Source organism: Nothoprocta perdicaria, unplaced genomic scaffold (genome assembly GCF_003342845.1).
Source record: "Nothoprocta perdicaria isolate Ctin4 unplaced genomic scaffold, notPer1 scaffold_59, whole genome shotgun sequence".
NCBI classification, from domain to species: Eukaryota; Metazoa; Chordata; class Aves; order Tinamiformes; family Tinamidae; genus Nothoprocta; species Nothoprocta perdicaria.
This window is the reverse complement of record NW_020455854.1, coordinates 1,274,593-1,293,284: the sequence shown is the minus strand read 5'-3', so window position 1 is coordinate 1,293,284 and position 18,692 is coordinate 1,274,593. Positions and strand designations below refer to the sequence as shown.

Genomic DNA, 18,692 nt, shown 5'->3' with positions numbered 1-18,692 from the left:
CTCAGTGTCCCCAGTGCCGCCCAGGGCCATCCCAGGGCGCCCAGTACGCCCCAGCTTCATTCCACTGTCAACACTGTCCACCAGCACCATCCCACTGACCCAACTGTCCCCCAGTGTCATCTCAGTGTCCTCATTGCCCCCCAGCATCATCCCAGCGCCCTCCCAGGCTTCCCATTGCCCTGAAGTTTCTTCCCAGCACCCTCAATGCCCTCCCAGCGCGCCCCTGTCCCCCCAGTGTCATCTCAGTGTCCTCCCAGTGTCCTCAATGTCATCCCAGTGTCCCCTCCAGTGACGTCCCTCTACCAGTCCACTCATCACAGAGCCCCTGACGCCCCAAGGAAGCTCCCGATGGCTCCAACAGCCCCTCTGGGCTGCCCTGACCCCCACGTACACCCCATGGCCGCTGCCCATGGACAGAGAGCGAAGCCAGGCCTGGGGAAGGCCACTTTAATATCAGGGGGGACGTGGCGGCCGCGCTAGGGCCCGTAGGTGAAGTCCCGGTCGCTGCTCTCCCAGGCCACCAGCTCGTCGCGCTGGAACCAGAAGCCGATCTCCTTGTGCGCCGTCTCCACCGAGTCGCTGGCGTGGACCACGTTCCTGCGCGGGCCGGCGGCGGTGGGCGCGGGTGGCCGTGCCGTGCCGTGCCGCGGGGGGACACCGCGCCGCCCCTACCTGCTCACGTGCATGCTGAGGTCGCCGCGGATGGTGCCCGGCTTCGCGTCGGCCGAGTTGGTGTCGCCCACCATGGCGCGCGTGGACCTCACCACGTTGTAGCCTTCCCACACCTGCGGGCCGCGGGCTGCGTGAGCGCCATGGCGGGCACCGACGGCGCCCGTGGCGGCCGCGTCACCCCAGCGCACGGCTGGGGGCTCCCGCCTGACCCAGGAGTGCCCCGTGGCACCTCACCATGGCCACGAGCGGCCCAGACATCATGTAGGCCAGCAGCGCGGGGTAGAAGGGCTTCTGGCACAGCTGCTGGTAGTGCTTGTCCAGGATGCCCTGGTTGGCCTGGGGGCGAGGGGCGGCTCAGGGGCCATCGCGGCACCCTCCTGCCGCCAGCGCCTGCCCCTTGCCCAGGCTGTGGGGCAGAGGGAGACCCCAAGGCAGGCAGCGAGAGGCCACCTGTGGGACACCTCCATGGGGAGCACGGTGGACACAACGCGGGGCCACCGCGGCTGCGTGGGGAGCAGGTACCTGGAGCAGCTTCATGGCCACCAGCTTGAAGCCGCGCCTCTCGAAGCGCTGGATGACGTCCCCGACGAGGCGCCGCTGCACCGCGTCGGGCTTCACCAGCACCAGCGTCTGCTCCTGCAGCTCAGTGCTCCCTGCCGGCAGGGGTGGCAGGGCACAAGGTCAACCACACTCTTCCACACCAGGGAGTGGGTGCCTAGTGCCGGTGGTTAGGGACTGGCGGCCCCAGGGCGCCTGGTCGCACAAAGCTGGAAGGTGACGGTGCTGGCACTGACATCAGGCCGGTGCTGGGGGCACCGCTGTCCCCTGTCCCCCTGTGAAACAGCCCTGCGCGGCAGCGGGAGGCAGGGGATGGGGAGGATGTGGGTGCATCGGCCTCCGTGTGAGCTGCTCCTCACGCCAGGCCCCACGTAGCAGCCCAGGGTGACACCGGGGCTGTGTCACTAACCGGACCATGCACTGCACACCTGATGGCAGCCCTGGTGCAGTGCCGCTGTGGCTGGGCACGTACCGGAGGCCAAGGACACCCCGAGAACTGCAGCAGCAAAGCCGAGCTCTGGGGAGGGACAAGGTGCCCCCTCCACCTCCTGGCGCCATCGGGCCTGGTGGGACATCCCCAGCTCCCTGGGGACCCCGGGGCCAGCCAAGCCAGGAGCCTCCCGCTGGGCACCCGCCAGCATCCAGGGCAGGGACCTGGGCTGCGCGAGCGGGCGGACCCAGCGTCACAGACACAGCTCGGCCCGGGGACGCGCGGGAGGACGCGTCCGCAACGGGGAAACGGCCGCTGGGAACGCAGAGCGGGACAAGAGCGCGCGGGTTTCCAGGACCGCAGAGCGGGCTCCACAAGCAGCTCCCGCCTGCCCCACGGGAGCCCAGGTCCTGGGCACAACCCCGCAGGGAGCAGCTCCCGCGTCTCGGCTCCGTGGGTGCAGAAGGGCTCCCGGCAGCTGCCGGGCAGCAGGTTCCGCTGCCCCGGGGTGCTCCGGGCCGCAGGCAGCCCACGGCACCGCGGCCGGTACCGCCCTGCAGCCGGGGGCGGCAGGACCAGCACCTCCCTCAGCGGGCCCTGCAGCCCCCGGCCCCGCCGGCACCTGCAGCAGGAACTGGGGAGCGGAGCCAGCGGGAGGGGACGCGGGCAGGGAGGGAGGGAGGCAGAGGCTTCCCACGGGAGCAGTGCACAGGGATGGCCCCGTCCATCGCGGGGCCGCAGGGGACAGAGAAAGAGAGAGCGGCAGAGAGGTTATTTTAAGCACGAGCAGTTTACTGTTAGTCTCGGCTTCCCGATGTGATTTCCAGCCCTGGGCTGGAACCAATATCTCACCCCAAAAGTGGGTGCTGGGAGGCACAGGACAGGGAGAGAGATCCCTGCCTTGCTGCGTCCCGGCTGCGGGAATCGCCTCTGGAGCGGGCGAGGGGCACAGGAGCAAGAGCAGCGTCGGTGCCCCAGCCAGGCTCACAGCACCCAGCGCCTGTCCTCACCGCCCCCTTCACCCCCTGCCTCACCGACCCTTGCGGGATACAGCCCAGCTTCCCTAGGGATTCCCTCCATCCGCCTCCTGGGATGCAGCCCCCTTGGGCCGCGGGGACACCAAGTGCCTTTGGACTCATCGAGGGGCGCCGGGGCAGCCACAAGCCCCTGCTCTCTGCCCCATCCTGGCACATGGGGGACGCAGGAGCCCCCGGCACAGTCCCCCACAAAGTGCCCTGCGAGCCCCGCACGCTGCCCCCAGGGCCAGGGGGTGCCCCCGACACGGGGGCAGGACAGGGGACAGTGAGCGCTGCCGGGCACAGGACCATGGGGACAACTTGGGGGGTCAGGGACGGCACTTGGGGAAGGATGGAGAAGAGCAGGTGCCACTAAGGGAGAACAGGGAGAGCAGGCACTGCTCAGCGAGAGGATGGGGACAGCGGGCACTGCTTGGTCAGGACAGGGAGAGCAGGCATCGCCATGCAGCACAGGGACAGTGGGCAGCACTGGGAGAGAGGATGGGGACAGCAGCACTGCTTACGGAGGGGACGGGGATAACGGCAGCAGTTGGGTAGGACAGGGACAGCGGGCACTGCTCAGGGAGGGGATGGGGACAGCAGGTTCCATAGGGGTAGGATGGGGACAGCAGGTTCCGTAGGGGTAGGATGGGGACAGCGGCAGCGCTCAGGGAGAGAATGGGACAGCAGGTTCCATAGGGATAGGATGGGGACAGCGGCAGCCGTTGGGTAGGATGGGGACAGCGCTCAGGAAGGGCTGTCCGGCAGCGCCGGGTCTCACCGGAGCCGTGGCGGAGGGGCAGCCCGGTGGGGCGGCGCGGGCCCGGCTGCCCCCGGAACAGGCTCCGGGCCAGGCAGCGCCCCAGGGAGCCCATGGCGGGGCCGGCGGGTCCGACCTGGCCGCGACGGCCTCGGCCCGCCCGGGGGCGGCTTTATGGCCCCGCCGGGCCCGGGGCCGGCTCCTGCTTCCGGCCCTCCCCTTTAAAGCAGCCGCAGGCGGCCGGGAACCGCTGCCTGCTCCGAGCACCCCGGCCCCGAGCACCCCAGCATGGGCAGCGCCACATGGAGCAGCCATGAATGGAGCAGCCTGGCACAGAACAGCCTGGCACAGAGCAGAGCAGGAGCATCTTAACACAGGGCATCCCCAGCCCACGTAACCCTTATCCCGGAGCATCCCGGCATGGAGCATCTGGAGCCGGGGAGCTCCAGTGCAGAGGGAGCAGGGGTGCCCAGCGCCTGGGTGCTGTGGGTGACTCCACGGGCAGGACCGCGGGCCCTTGGCAAAGCCCAGCAATGCAGAGCACCAGGAGCAGGGCCCAGCCCCGGGACACAGAGGGATTTCCCGGTTTGCCCCTGGCTCAGCCCCGGCCGGGCCGCGGTGCCTTTATGCCCGGGGACTCGTTGGGAGGCTGCACTGTCTGAGATGACTGCAAAGGAGGAAACTGCCTCTACGCAGCAAGGGTCAAACGGCCCTTTGCAGTTTGGGCACCAGGGCTTGCAGGTTGCAATGTCCAGGCTTGGACACCTTCCAAACTGCTGCCCTTGATCTGCACGTCAGCGAGGGAAAAAACATGCACTTTCACCTTATATTAGCAAACTAACGCGATCGACCCATAATTTTGCAAGAAGCGGAGCCATCGCCATGCTCAGAGCAGAGCACCACTAACAAAGGAAGCTCTGCCTCAAGCTCAGCTCTCCGTGGGGATCAAGTCCCTTCCCACCCGAACCTCAGAGGCCACATGGCCACCCTGTGGAGGTGACCTCCTTGGTGTGCAGATACACGTCGAGGCAGCTGAGGTCCCAGAGCCAGGACAAGAGCAGCGCCTGGTGTGGTGGGACGTGCACTGGTTTTGCTCTTGGAAGAGCCTTGTTTACCTGAAGGCGGCTGTGTCAGACCAGCAAGACACTCAATTCATGTCTTGCTGGTCTGGTCAGCAGGCCAGCGAGAGTCACCATGTTCCCTGTCCAGGGTTCCTAACTGCTCTGCAGGCCAGCGCTCAGGGATTTCTACAAGAGGAGGCTCAAAGGTGACCTTACCCTTCTCTACAACTACCTCAAGGGAGCTTGCAGCAAGGCAGGGGTTGATCTTTTCTCCAGAATAACTACAGACTAGAGGAAATGGCCTCAGGTTGCACCAGCGAAGGTTCAGGTCAAACCTTAGGAAGATATTCTACACGGAAGGAGTGGTCAAGCATTGAAACAGGTTGTCCAAGGAAGTGGTGGAGTCACCATCCCCAGCAGTGTTCAAGCAACGTGTAGAAGAGGCCCTTAGGGACAGGGGTTGGCAGGCACAGTGTTGAGGGGCTTACAGTTGGACTCTGATTTTGAAGGCCTTTTTCAACCACAATGATTCTATGATTCTAGAATGATTTCACCAGGATAATGGCCCGCTCCAAGGAGATGGTCACACAGGTGACATCTCTGCAGGCAGCAGTTCACACAGCTGAGTTGTGTGGACCACAGCTGGTGAAGCATGTCCAGGGCAGGCTGGACTCCTGGTTCACATGCATTTCCCCAACCTGAGCAGTTCCCTGCAAGGTATGAAGCCCATAAACATCAAGCAGGAGTCTGGTCAGATGATTTAGGTGTAGGGCTCTGCAAACACGCTCTCCAAAGAGCAAACATTATCTTCTACGGGTAAATATGTGCACTGCAGCCTGTCATCAAGTTTTCACAAAATTTGAACAACAGGAACTCTGACATCCACAAGTGCTCACCGATTCCTTCTCACACTCAGACACGTCCCTCATGCAGCCATCTCCCTTCAAGCCCACGTCTGTCAGACACATTATAGTGGGACCCCCACGACTCTGAACAATTTCAGACGTGCTCCCTTCACAAGGACAGGCACTGCTTTCAACATACACCCTTGCTGTGGCTGCCCCACCTCAATTGTCAGGAGGAAAACAGCAGAGGATCAAGATCAGGTTCACACTTTACACTAAGTGACACCAGACCAAAATCTCTTCCAGCTCCACAACTGAAGACTCTCTGCCATGAAAGCTGGCACAATGTGAACAGGGACTTGGATTTTAACCTTGTGTTCAAATGCCAACAACAGGACCTTCTGGCCAGGAGCTCATCCCGGCTCAGGTGTCCTATGACACAACATCATGAATATCAGGAGGAACTTTCCTCTTTAGCTGGAGGGATAACACAAAACACAGGCAAAATAGGCTGTAAATATGAGAAAACTGAGAAAAAAAATGAGAAAAACTGAGGAAAAAAGCAGTGCTGCTCAACAAGAACAGCCAGAGAGGTGGTGTGCGAGCGTGGACAGGGCTGAACCCAGGGCAAGGGCCTGGTCACGGGGCAGGGCTGCAGGGACTGCCACCACCCAGCACAAAGGCCTGCTCACACACAGGCCTACAAGGGACGGCAGCAAGTTACTTAAAACAACAAATTAAGCACTTTATTTCCATTAAGCATGTTGTTTTAGTATCACAATGGAATGATGAGAAAACGTTCTTTTTTTTCTTTTTTTTTAAAAAAAAAAAAAAAGTCTCTAATCCCCCCAAACAGCAGGGAGGTTTTCAAGGCAATTTAAAAACAAAGGGAGTGACAGAAGTGCCAGAACAGTCCCAACATGGTGAGTCTCCTCCTCTGAGGGCTGGGCAGGGGCAGGAAGGTGGAATGACACGAAGGTACGAATGTCTGAAGTAGTCTTTGGCGCTTCTGCCTCATGATTGATACGCACGAGACCTCTCGGGACGACTCCGCAATAATCTCTGGACGCAACAAAGTGCTACGTTAGGGAGAGAAAACCTCGGCGAGAGGGATTTCCTGACCTGCCCTTTAGTTTGGGCGTTAAGACACATCCTGCAGGCAGTGCTGACTCCAACCGGGGCCCGTCGGGTTGGGAGGGAAGGGAGGGAAGTGTGGTGCGTGACTCCAAGAGCGGGTGCCCACGGGCAAGACGCCGTGTCCTGCAGTCCTGAGGGAACCAGGGAGGAGAGGAAATGCAATGGCAAAGAAATACGGATCCGTTCCCTACAGTGATCAAAACCCGAGTCCAGTGCAGTAACTATAGCTTCACAGTTCCGGGGGGCAAACTGTCGTTGCAGAGTCTGTAGTAACGCAGGTCGTTCACCAGTCTGTGCACATTCTGGGTAAACGATGGCAGATCCTGGGAAAGATCAAACAAGACATTGTACTGCACAGAGAATACCACCTACACGCACCGTCTTACTGCAGAAATCAGTGATAAACTGAGGGAGCCACAAGCACCCACATGTATTTCCTAGCAGATAGTCCATTTTTTTCCACGTCTGAACCCAGGAAACACCAGTTTCTGCATCCCTGTGCACAGGGAGCACAGACTGCAGGGCTGCTCCAAGAGAAGAGCGGATTAAAGCTCCATTCATGGCACTGGCTTTTCCCCACACAGTCAGGCACAAACACACTGGCCATCGAACAGCCACCATTGCCATTTCTGGGATCCTGGGTCCCAGATACCCAGTAACAAGGGCTAGTTTTCCTTCAACTGCCTTCTGGAGCCCAGGGATCTCTCTAGGTTCCCTTCCCACGCACTCTAACCTTGGCCTCAAATCCTCACAGCCTCCAACGGGAAACACTCGCTGGACAAGGAAGCTTCAGTAGAGCGAAGCCACGACCTGCTGCACTGCCATGATGTTCTGTGGGGAGGTTACAGACCATTTGCTTCACACTCACAAGGGGTTTAAAGGAAATGCGAGCAGCTACACTGCTGCCATCTGCACTGTAACCCTCAAACATCTGGCAAGCAGCTGGAGCTAAAATTTGGCAAGGATCCGAGCATCCAACTCTAGAAAATGTCAGGAAATATAGCTCCTAACTCCCAGAGCACAAGGCAGCTCATTAGGTGAAATGGCAGCTGGCGACCTACAGGGTTAAGTCTTGGTTCTGCTCTGCCAACTACGGAAGTGGTTGTAACCAAAGGGCAACTGCCTCAAAGCACCACGCAGAGAAGCCTCTGCCTGCTGGCTAAACTATTTCAGAAGTAAAACAACACTGCACATCTTGGGGCCACTTTTACTCTTCTGAAGCCTTCCCCACTCTTACCCTGTCCATTTTGAAATTCCTTCCCAGCACGTTTTTCTGGTTCGAGTCCACACCGTCACAGCTGGCCAGGAACTCGGGGAGAAAGGCCGAGTAGAAGCCATCAAAGTCCACTGAGGCCATATTGTAAGTGGCAATGCCAATCTCCTCCTGCAGCAGGTCGTGCGACTTGTGGACGAGCACCTGAAGGAGCACATTCACAAACTGGAACAGCATCGTCGTTCGGAAGATCTTCTGCACGGGGAAAGCAGCACACAGTTAGTTATGTGTTTGCTCACGAGTGGTCCTCCTGCGAGGAGGACAACAGCAGCCTCAGAAGCAACAACAGCTCATCAAGATCTGACTGGGTAAGCAAGTAGAGCAGCACCAACAGCAGCTTCTGAGCTACAAATGAAGGCTGCAAGTCCTGGGTGCACAGAACCAGGCCCAGATCCTAAGAGGGTAAAACAAAACTAGGTTCATACCTACTTTAGGGCTGAGGGAGAATTTGGTCTCATTGAGCTCAGACTCAAGTTTAAGCTTTGGCATTTAAGCAAACATCAGGTCCCATTCAACCTGCAGCCAGTTTTTAACCCTGCACAGTGCTCCTGAAAGCACCTCCAGTTCCCAGGGCGTCTGATTAGCTTCATGAAAGCAGCTGTTAACACAAAGGGCTGTGCTAGGGGTTGTGACCACAAATGCAAACGTGAAAGCTCTGCCCTCCTAGAGTAACCAGGAGGGCAGGACCCTGCACTCCAACTCTGGCCCTGCACGACAGCAGCTAACAAGTAAAATGGGTCTGGAGGACAGGTCTCATGTGACAGGGACAACCCCTAGCTGTGACTCCAAAGTAAAGTTCAAATAAATACTCTGCAGCTGAACCAGGTCAAAATGACAGAAGGATTTAGCCACTGTCCTGTTGATGCACAAATTCCACTTTGCCAGGGCAAAAAAACTTGCTGTCACTAGGTATATTCTTTGCTTTCCTTCATTCTCATAGGCACATATGAAGGCTTTGCTTTGACTGGCTAGAGTTGGGATCCCTCTTGTGTCCGTGGCCCCAGCCCCAGGGAGATGGCAATGCATGGAGAACATCCAGCAGGATCACAGCAGCCACTAGCTGTGGGATAGAAAGCACACAAATCCTGACTTTCAGTTGCTGGGTTATTTGAGAGGCAGCTTTCCCACACTCCTTGGACTGGAAGACACGAGTCTTTATCTGCCCTTTGCCTCGCACCACTTCCCTGGCAGGGATTCACAGTTCCCTGGCAAACAACACACAGAACAGGCGCTGGTCAGACAGGACCCACCTTGTGGTAGAGCTTCTGCTTGGTGTTCAGTGTCTCCAAGTAGAAGAGATTTTGTTTGAATAGATGGATGTCAGGCTGCAGGAAGGATTGTCCAAAAGCCTGTGAATAAAAGCAGCCTTGAAGGAAGGGGGCCAATACCATAAAACATCAAACCTGTCACACACAACAAGAACATTTTCACCCCAAAACACTCCTGCCGAACAGAATCTGCTCAGAGATCTTACCTGGAAATATTGTTGCATGGCTTGAGATGCACACCAAGAACTTGGGCTCCCCTACACACTGACCTGACTGGACAGGGCACTGGACTGCACCACGGTGCAAGAGCAGCAACCCCTCTCATGAATCCTTGCAGCCTCTGCTGCTTCTCACGGCAGCCAATGCACAAAAAGTTGCTTGTTTAACAACAGCTCTGCTGCTGCCCAGTCAATGGGCATGAAGCAGCTTAGGAGAAATCTGATTATAGCCCAAATTCATAGAACAGTTTTCTTAGCTAGGTCCATTGGGAAGAGCTGACCAAGCACTCACTGAAGAGGAACACTGCCTGCAGAGAGCAGTGCCCTTGCTAGGCTGTTGGCTCATAAAGTAAGTCAGCATCAGTAATATTTTAGGTCCAAACAGAGAGTCTCAATGAGGATGGAGGCATGGAGAGGAATCAGCACTCCATCTCGCCAGTTCCTAAACTCAACATCTTACCTAAGAGGCCGTCTAACCTGAGCGAGTCACATTTCTGAAGCATCACTGCAACCAGTACATGTTCCAGCACAGAAAGAGTTCTAGACAGCTGCAAGAGTAACCAAGTTACCTGCATAATGGCACTGAACTGTGCTTCGTTCTCCATCTGCTCTTCTGCTATTCCCCGCTGGACACTGGCCAAGACACTAGACTTGAAGAAGTACCGCCAGTTGTGATGGAGGATCCGGAAGAGCAGCTCGAACAATTCTGCTTTCACATCGGGAGACGAGCGCTAGAAGAGAAAGAGAACAACTCACACGGGTTCCTGTGCCGGCATCCCAGCAATAAGAGCATCCTATGGGGTGGCCACCCAGCACAGCGCTTTGCAGCAAAGGTAGCAGCACATCAAAGTACTTCCCTTGAAGCAAAGCATCAAACCCAAAGACTATTGAACAGCACTAAAAATTCCCTGTTCAGTTATGAGTTCCACCCTTCTGCTTTGAGCATATCTAACTCAGCTTCCCTCTGCCCGCTTTGCTTCCAAATCCCACTGTCTACTTACCCAGCTAGCCCTATATAGGGACTGCCACTTACAGGCAAAAGCAAAACACTTCATTGCTCCCACACCCCAGCACAGCCTCCCCCTTTCCCAGCCCCTGTGACAGGAGTCTTACCTCTGCAATGATGGGGTAGACCTGCTCCATGCACAGTGAGATGACGCTGGGTAGAAAAGGCTTGAAAACCTGGCCTGGCTCTTGTACCACAACTTGCAGTATTTTGAGAAACTTTTCCACCACCCGACAGCCGGTGCTGCCCTCGTGGAGGATGCTCTCTGCCAACTGCTCCCTACAACACAAAGCCACTGTTTAAGAACCAACCTAGCCATCTGCATGCCCACCTAATAGAGCAGAAAGCACAAGGAGCCTCAAGGTTGCCCAATTAATAGAGACCCAATACATTAAGCCTTGAAAGGGAGCTGGCTTTTGACTGAGAATTAACAGATAACTTCCCGCAACATCAGGAGCTTTTAGAGATAGGGCACATCCAGGTCTTGGGTAGGAGCTAATCAGCAGTGCTGGAGCCCAGTGCCACACGCTTTCAAGACTAGAAAGTCTCTGGGAGAGCTGAAATAGCCTGGTGGCCTCTATGGATGTGTGTGGGTTGGGTTGTCTCAGCCTCTAGAATCATTTTCCTCAGATGTAGTCCTGGGACATGGCAAAAATCTGGCCACTAAGAGCTTGGAAGCATTATATTCCTGAAGGACAGGGACTTGTGAGAGCAACTCACCAAATTCACTCTAACAGAATTAACTATTCTGAGGCATAGGAAGGTGCTTAGTGTGGGACAATACCTGGTGAACATGTTTAGAAAGGTCTGTATGATCTGCTCAGTGAAAGGCACTCCCATCTGCACCCTCAGTCCTTGAAAGAGAGTGAGGAAGAAGCTCAGCATCTCATCTGTCACATCTATGAAGATAACACAAAGGCAAAAAGAATGTGTTAGGACAGCACTGAAGTGCACCAAGAAGTCTTTATAAGAGATCTGTGCTTTCTGTACTTGGAAACCCATTTCTTCTTTGAAACAGAGCAGCAGGGCTTCCACCACAAATGGAAACCAACAGCTGGTACTACAGGGCTTAAAGATTGTTCATTCAGTGCCAGGGACGACAAGCCCAGCCGGCACCAAACAACCCCCAGAACAAAGAGCCATCTATCAGCTGAGACCCTTTATCTTGTCTGCCCACACAGGATGCTTAGAGAAAGCTCTCGCAAAGATCCAGGCCAATCTCCACTTGCTCCCTGCGTTTATAGGGTTAACAGGAAACACAAGGAAGTCCAAAACATCTAATACAGCTTGGAGCAGCTAAGAGACAGAATCCAATTTTTTTTTTTTTTTTTTTTGGCAGGAACTGAAAGGACCCTTCTGACTTCAGAAGCAGTTTTCAGCACGTGGATGTGCAATTAGCTGATCAGCACTGCAGGATCAGCTAATTCTGTCAGCCACAACACACTTCACTGAATAACCACGTTAAGCAGCTAACGTAATTGCACGAGGCTGGCGGCCTCCTCCCCAGACAGCAACTCAGTGGAGCCACAATTCAGCAGAAAGCTCTTGGATCCTTTCTATTTTTCAGTTTTGTTTTCCCTCCCCACATGTCTGCCCTACTGAGAAACCTCCACTCCAGAAGTTTGCTCTTCATGTGAGAAGCTGTAGCTTCTCACATGGTTTTCGTGCCACCTTGATGTGATACAAAAACTTTTCCCATCACTGCTAACAAGACTTCCAAGCAACAAACCTGCTTACACCTCAGGAGGCTTTTCTTTGCAGAAAGATCATTTGAGACCATCTGACAAGAGCTACTGCTCCTCTTTGTCCCCAAGGAATGCACACTTTAGAGATGGCCAGGACCTTTTAAAGTTCATTTTGTGCTCAGGAACACTTCCATCCTTATTTCACTGCTGAACATGGGACATCATCTTTTTGGAGACTGCCAAGCACACATGATCATCTTCTAGATGGCAGAGCACAAGGTCTCCCTTTGCTGCTGAAGGGTTCTCCCAGTTCCCAAGTTTCCATTGAAGAGCCACCCCCAAGTACCAACTCACATTGCTCAGCACCACAAACCCCCACATTTCACACGAGCACCACAACCTACGTTGAGGGACTTTGCATGATACCAGTTGCTCACAAAGCTGCTCACAACATTAAAGCCTTTCCTGTGGTTATACCTGACTGGTGAATGAAAGCTGGGAAGAGGGCTAGCGAGACCTGCACGGATTCCTGCAGCGACTGGTAGCAGATCTGTCGGGACTTGGTGGATTCTCCAGAGATGCTCTCTACAATATCTTCTAAAACGCTGAGCGTCTGATGGATGATTACTTTGGCTGAAAAATAAGAGAGAAATTGACACTTCCTGCATACACAAAAACTACTCACCAGATGCAGGAAAAGGAGCAAAATTCTAATTCATGCATAGAGTAACTAAAGCCTTCCAAGACAGCATGTACACCAAGCCCAGGTGTGAATATATAACACTCCCAACTGCATGTTTTAAGTATTTAAATGGGTTCAGTTAAGTTGCTGTAGCTACTTGCCTTCTTAAATTATGCAGTCTTACTATCCTGCAGAAGTACCAATTGCTTGGTTAGTAAGAACATATACAGAGGGGGAGATGTAAGCTACATTATTTAAAAAAAATGCTATGCAAGGGGGAAAAAAAGAAAAAAAAAGAAAAAGCACTTTGAGACAGTCAAATATATAGGGGTTTCTATTTCTGAAAGTAACAACTCAAGTGACACACAATCACTGTACAAGCTAACCCAAATGCTGGCAAAACTCGAGTGGCTCAGCTGGAACCACATGAGCATCCTGCTGATATTCTTCCTGTAGGGCTCGGCTGGCCCGCTCCATCCCACTCCTTCCTTCCCTGCACAGATTTGACCAGCACACCAGGTTTGCACGTTGATCCAGCAAGGCTGTGACACTACAGGTTTCTAAATAATTCTTTCAGTGATTCTCCAAAATCCACCAAGTCACCTCATCCCCCCCAGATCATCCCAAACCAAGACACTCACTTCTTCCTTCCCCAAAACAGTAAAACAAGGAGCTGAAGCTTCCAGGAATTCCTGGATCCCATCAGAGCAGGGCTCTCCTGCTCATATTCATCTCTCTGCAGAACTCACCAAGTCGTGAAAAATCTTACTTTTTCTTTCAAGTTTCCACAGCCATTATTCTCCACTGACGCTGTCCTTGGTCAATGATCCTTATAAAACAGCCTGACAACCCTCGTATTAGCCTGTTAAGCATTCTTAATGCAACCATGGCTACGTACACGGATACTTTTTAATCACAAACTTTATCTTTCTCTGAGGAGCTGAGGAAGACTGTGCTTTTATGGAACAGTTTACAGGCAATGTTGAGTAGAGCACCCTTCTCACAGCCAAAGAATCAGAGTCACTTCACAGAAGACTCCAACCTCTCCTTTCTTCCCCTTGCTTATTCCAAGTACTATTTCTGAGACAAAAATGTTATTGAAAGAAAAGCTTAGCTGCTCCATAACCAGCAGCTTGTGCTGCACCTGTCAGAAGGCAACACAGATTAAGAAACTTGGCACTTACTGTCCTCCAGTTGCACTTTCCTCTGCGGCAAGATGGCATTGGATTTTAATTGGCGATACTCCCTGGTGAGGGCAGAGATCAGACTGGCATGGTTGGTGGAGCGAACTGCCCATTGCTGTTCACTCTCCGGAAGATTTGGCCAGGGCAGCAACAACACGTTTGACAGGGCTCTGCACACCAACACCTGGGCCTGGAGCAACGAGACATCAACTGTATCAAGCATAGCCCCAGCCTGACATTGGAGCAAGTGCTGCTGTCCTGGATGTCTAGCTGAGCAAAGGGTTCAAGAGGAGAAACTGAATCCCAGCAAAAAGGAGCAGCTGGGAGAAGGGAGCCATGGTGCAGGAGTTCAGGGCTGGGGCCAGCTCCCTGCACTGGGAGGCTTCCTGGGGACCAGTAAGCCTGTGCTGCAGGTTCTCGCTAAAATAAAGATGATCCACCCTTATGGCTCTTTATCTCATTTACATGTTAAGCTTGCATGTATATACAGCACTTTGTCTCCATGCTAGTACACAGTATGACAGTATCCCCAACTCCACTGTGTATTTTTGGTACTTCTGTAACATTAATTTGGAGCGAGGAATAAAGAATGCTACTAGTTTTGCAAAGAAAAAGCAAATGGCATAAACATGCCTGTACTGGAAAGACAAAGTAAGCAGGTGTGCAGTCAGGGACCATTGTCAGCAAACAAAAGAGAAATATTTAAGTGCTGCAACTGCTGTTTTTTCATTGTGAAATATACGATTACTGATAAACTGCATGACATGGATTTCTGAATATCCAGTGCACAGAGATAACTACTTCTTTGTTTTGTTCTTTCAAAATCAGCAAGAGCTGAGGCAGTACTTCCCAGGGACACCTAAAGTGGGTTTCTTCATGTGTTTCTGTGCCAAAAATCACCTTATCAGGAAGGCGCTGAGCAGAAGTGTCTGTGATCCTGTTGAAGACCTTCTGCACCGCTGGGATGCTGATCAAGAACACTGGTCGGACTGTGGTGGCTAAAGAGACGAGCAGGTGACACGCAGACAACAGCAGCTTCTCCTGCACCTGAAACAGGGAGGTTACGTGGTCAGGGGCCTCAGTGACACCACCACAGAGACCCTCACCACACAAGAGTGGCATCAGACAGCACGAGGAGCTGCCTTTACTAACCAGTCATAATCAACACAGTTCAAATATAGTATTTTATTTTTATACATATAAAAATATAGATATATACAAATATACACACACATATATATGTATATATAAAACTCTTGTAGCCCTCTATGTCACAGTGCTACCTAGCATTGCTATTAATCTTGCTTTACAAGAAACGTCGTTGCTCTGAAAGCCAAACACCCAGCGCTCAAACCACACCAAGAGTCACAGACACAGGGGGCCACAACAGACTTAACCACCTCAACAGAACAACATTATCCTGTCACTTAAGAGTCTCCCGCTCCCCTCCGGGCAAACTTAGCCTCCGGCTGGGCCTGACCAAGCTACCTTGGAGCTGATGAGGGGCGTGATCGCCTCCAGGGCGGTGGAGACCAGAGAGATGAACTGCTCCGGGTTCTGCCGGTGAACTTCGCTGTAGAACTGCGCCAGCCAGTGCGAATAGGCCTGCAGTGCTGCCAGGGACTGCGCGTGCCTGCAAGGTGGGACCAAAGAGCTGTCACACACACACGGTAACGGGTACGGAGCAGAGGAGCCACGGGAGGCTCAGGATGCAGTTTTGATGGTGTAGCAAGGACAGGTCTTGATCTGCTCTTTCAGATCAAGCTGGCAGCTTGTGCTTTAAAAAGTCCAGGTCATCATCATGGTTCCCTGGTGGGATATGAAGATGGCTTCAAATTGTACTGCGCTGGTTTAGAAGGATTGCTGGACCAGTCAACAATAAAGGATGTAAAATGGAATCTTATTTCATTTCATAAATACATAGCCTCAAATTTTAGCACCTAAAGAGGTCTGGAGTATCTGTTCAGGCTTAGGAAATTCTGAGTTCTTACTGAAAAGTAGAGCAAATCAGCGTGTTATGAGTTCTGCAGAGTTTTTAACCCTGCGCGCAAACAGGCAGGGAAACAGAATACAATCAAGAACTCACACAAAATAATAAGAATAAAAAAGACTGCAGACTGACAAGTGATACGAAACCACAGTCTCAAATACTCCTCTCATCACTTGGCACAATTCCTAGTCGATATGAATATAAATCTGATTACGAATGATTTTGCATACCCCTTTGATTGACAGGAAGGGGGACTAGAAAGTAGTTGCCTTATGGACACCATTTGGCATCTACAGTTACACACAGCATCAGCCTGTGAAACATATTGCCCAGTTGGAAGAATCACTCATAAGCAATCCCTATTTTGCATTTTTTTTTAAAAGAGCCTTTGATCCTCCAAAAAATAAAGATGCTCAAATAAAGATGCTCAAACATGCACATGGCCCCGGCATAATGATTGCATTTAAGTATTTAGGATCTCTACTGCTTATAACAGGCAACTCCCAGGTCTGTATCAACCTCCTGAATCCCTCACATTGTCACCACGTTCAGTAGAATTTGCAAACAGGAAAGAACAGGTAAGTCTCTTTTTAAACCTTATATCTCTTCTTAAATCTTACATTTGAACAGCAAAACTTTTTGTTCTCCTTCCTATAGCGTATTCACTGTCTAAACTATTCCCCATTAACTGAAAAGAGATACACTGCTCGCAAGAATTAACAATATGGGTTAAACATCACATTGTCCCAGAATCTGTTTCTCCTAGGCTTAAAATTGTGGTGTACCTGGACTCAGCAGTATCAAGACGAAGGTTTAAGAGAACTAGTAAAGCCAAATTACAATCAACTGGTAAATAATAACATTATTTTTGGCACAGTGCTAAAAAATACAACTTAGTGAGATTCTTGGTCAACACATAGGCAGGCTTCCTCCAAGCATTAGACAATGTGAATTGTTAAACTAGCATTAAAAGACTCCAGGTATAATTTCCTTTAAACAACCTGAGTCTTTAGAGGAAGCACTGGTGCAAGAACAGAGAATGCTAGTAGCAGTCTTGGCTTTAACAGTTACAAGAAAATGCTCTCCTAGTTAACTAGCAATTTTTCAAACAGTTGCCACGTACATGTTTAAAAGCACCCAAATTTAGGAGCTCTAAAGCCTCCTCCATCTCTGTAGCAAATTTAAATACTGTCGTTTGTAGCTCGTATCTCATACTCACACATCAATAAGGTCAGGTTTCAATACAGATGGTACTGCAGTTTCAATGTTGTAGAGTTTAATTTGGGACCCATACAGCGTTACTTTTACCAACCTGTAAGTGAACACATAAACAGCAGTGCAAAGGAACTGTGAGACACATACACACACTACAAATCTACTACAAAACCACTAGAAGAACGTCTTATCCGAGTGCAGCTCTTAGCAAGTCTATATTTAGTCATTAAGTCAATATTTAGCCAAACATGCATAAAAGATTTAGGGTGTCTATATGAAAGAATTTTAGAGCTTATTTCCTTGTTTGTGGTAGAATGACACAAGACAACGTTCCTAAGCAGAAGTGAAATAAAAACGTAATCAAGGTGGCTCTGTAATTTTTAACTGAGGGCTAATTAAATTTCTGCAAGAGTTTCTTGAAGTCTGCTTTCCAGTTTTTACAATATTTTTAATGAAAAAAAAGGTCCTAAAGATTCAGTTTTACGACATGCACCTCTAAAGTTATCAAACATTACCACTGCATCACCAACACATGTGCTGCAAAACATGCACCTCAACCTTTTGCAATAACTGATTTTATTTACCCCCAATCCATAATATTAGTAATTTATGTTTTTGGTTATGGGCTAGAAAGTAATTTGGGAAACTTAAGTGTTGCATTCATCAGTGCTAAGGTGCTAGTCCTCTAGTTTAATTATAAAACGGGAAGGCAGAAAGAAACTTTGCTTTTGACATCCACTGCAGTGCAGACTATTTCTCCATGCTAAAAGAAGAGCAAATTCCTCGTCCCACACTTACCTCTCTACCACTGTAAGGGCATCGTTGAACCTGGCAGCAAACACATCTCCAATGAAGTATTCAGCTAAACGTCCCACAGCCTGCAGCAGAGAGCTCAGGTCTCTCAAGGAGCAGTGCAAACGTCTACAATCATTCTCTGCAGTGATATTCAGCCTATGACCTAAAATGACATTATAGCTCATTAGCAATGAAGCCAAAAGACCCAAGTGTATATAGTCACTTGTGCTAATATCTGCTGAATAAGAGCCTAGCAGTCTGGAAACTCATAATTTAAAAATTTGTGTGAGAAAAAACACATAACCTTGTGACTGTAATAAATACAGCTCTTTGGGATGGGAAATCTAATTACAAAGCTACAGGAAATGCAAAGTTTACTCTAATTACATTACAGGCATTCTTCTTAAATTAGCTCTCCAGTGGGTCACAGTTCAGCCCTGTCCAAGTGACGGAAACATCCGAACTGAGCAAGGCAAGTTGAACTGCTCCAACTCAGCCACACGCGAAATTCCTCTCGGAACAAGGTGGAGGCTACCAAATGTTTCAGCCTTTTACATATTTATTTTCCTCTATCTGGAATGAAGATCTTAAAAAAAAAAAAAAAAAAAAAAAAAAAAAAAAAAAAAAAAAAAAATTGGGTCTTTCTTGGTTATTGGTTGATCTCAAAGAGCAATTCCAGACACATGGAGAAGGTCATTCCTGAGACTCCCTCTGCTGGCTCGAGTGCCATAAATTCTCCCAACACCAGAGGCAGGTTCAGAAGAAAGGAATATTTGCTTCTAATTTGAAATGTGGTTATTTTAATTCCTGTTTCTCATACACAAGAAACATACTAAACGGATACAAGAATCCATACTGAATAGATTTGCATGTTTTATAAAAAATTGCATAGCTCAA

At 51.3% G+C, this 18,692-nt stretch overlaps 2 protein-coding genes across 4 annotated transcripts in view; both read right to left on the bottom strand.

Annotated features, from left to right (window-relative positions):
- Positions 1–435: 435 nt before the first annotated feature.
- NME4 (NME/NM23 nucleoside diphosphate kinase 4) lies at positions 436–3,551 on the bottom strand. Its single transcript, XM_026048995.1, has 5 exons — positions 3,458–3,551; positions 1,195–1,325; positions 907–1,008; positions 673–785; positions 436–597 (listed from the first exon to the last, which is right to left on the bottom strand). The coding sequence occupies exons 1-5, from the start codon at positions 3,549–3,551 to the stop codon at positions 477–479; spliced, it is 561 nt and encodes a 186-aa protein (XP_025904780.1). The 3' UTR covers positions 436–476.
- Positions 3,552–6,170: 2,619 nt separating this feature from the next.
- Positions 6,171–18,692, bottom strand: part of XPO6 (exportin 6) — a 53,266-nt gene continuing 40,744 nt past the window's right edge. For all 3 annotated transcript variants that reach the window (XM_026048981.1, XM_026048982.1, XM_026048983.1), the window contains 12 exons: positions 17,799–17,958; positions 17,005–17,097; positions 15,284–15,428; positions 14,696–14,842; positions 13,796–13,985; positions 12,407–12,562; positions 11,029–11,143; positions 10,352–10,523; positions 9,808–9,969; positions 9,003–9,101; positions 7,717–7,947; positions 6,171–6,802 (listed from right to left, as the gene is read on the bottom strand). In XM_026048981.1, the coding sequence (XP_025904766.1) occupies positions 6,701–6,802; positions 7,717–7,947; positions 9,003–9,101; positions 9,808–9,969; positions 10,352–10,523; positions 11,029–11,143; positions 12,407–12,562; positions 13,796–13,985; positions 14,696–14,842; positions 15,284–15,428; positions 17,005–17,097; positions 17,799–17,958 (1,772 nt within the window). In that variant the 3' untranslated portion in view covers positions 6,171–6,700. The remainder of the gene's footprint in view (positions 6,803–7,716; positions 7,948–9,002; positions 9,102–9,807; positions 9,970–10,351; positions 10,524–11,028; positions 11,144–12,406; positions 12,563–13,795; positions 13,986–14,695; positions 14,843–15,283; positions 15,429–17,004; positions 17,098–17,798; positions 17,959–18,692) is intronic.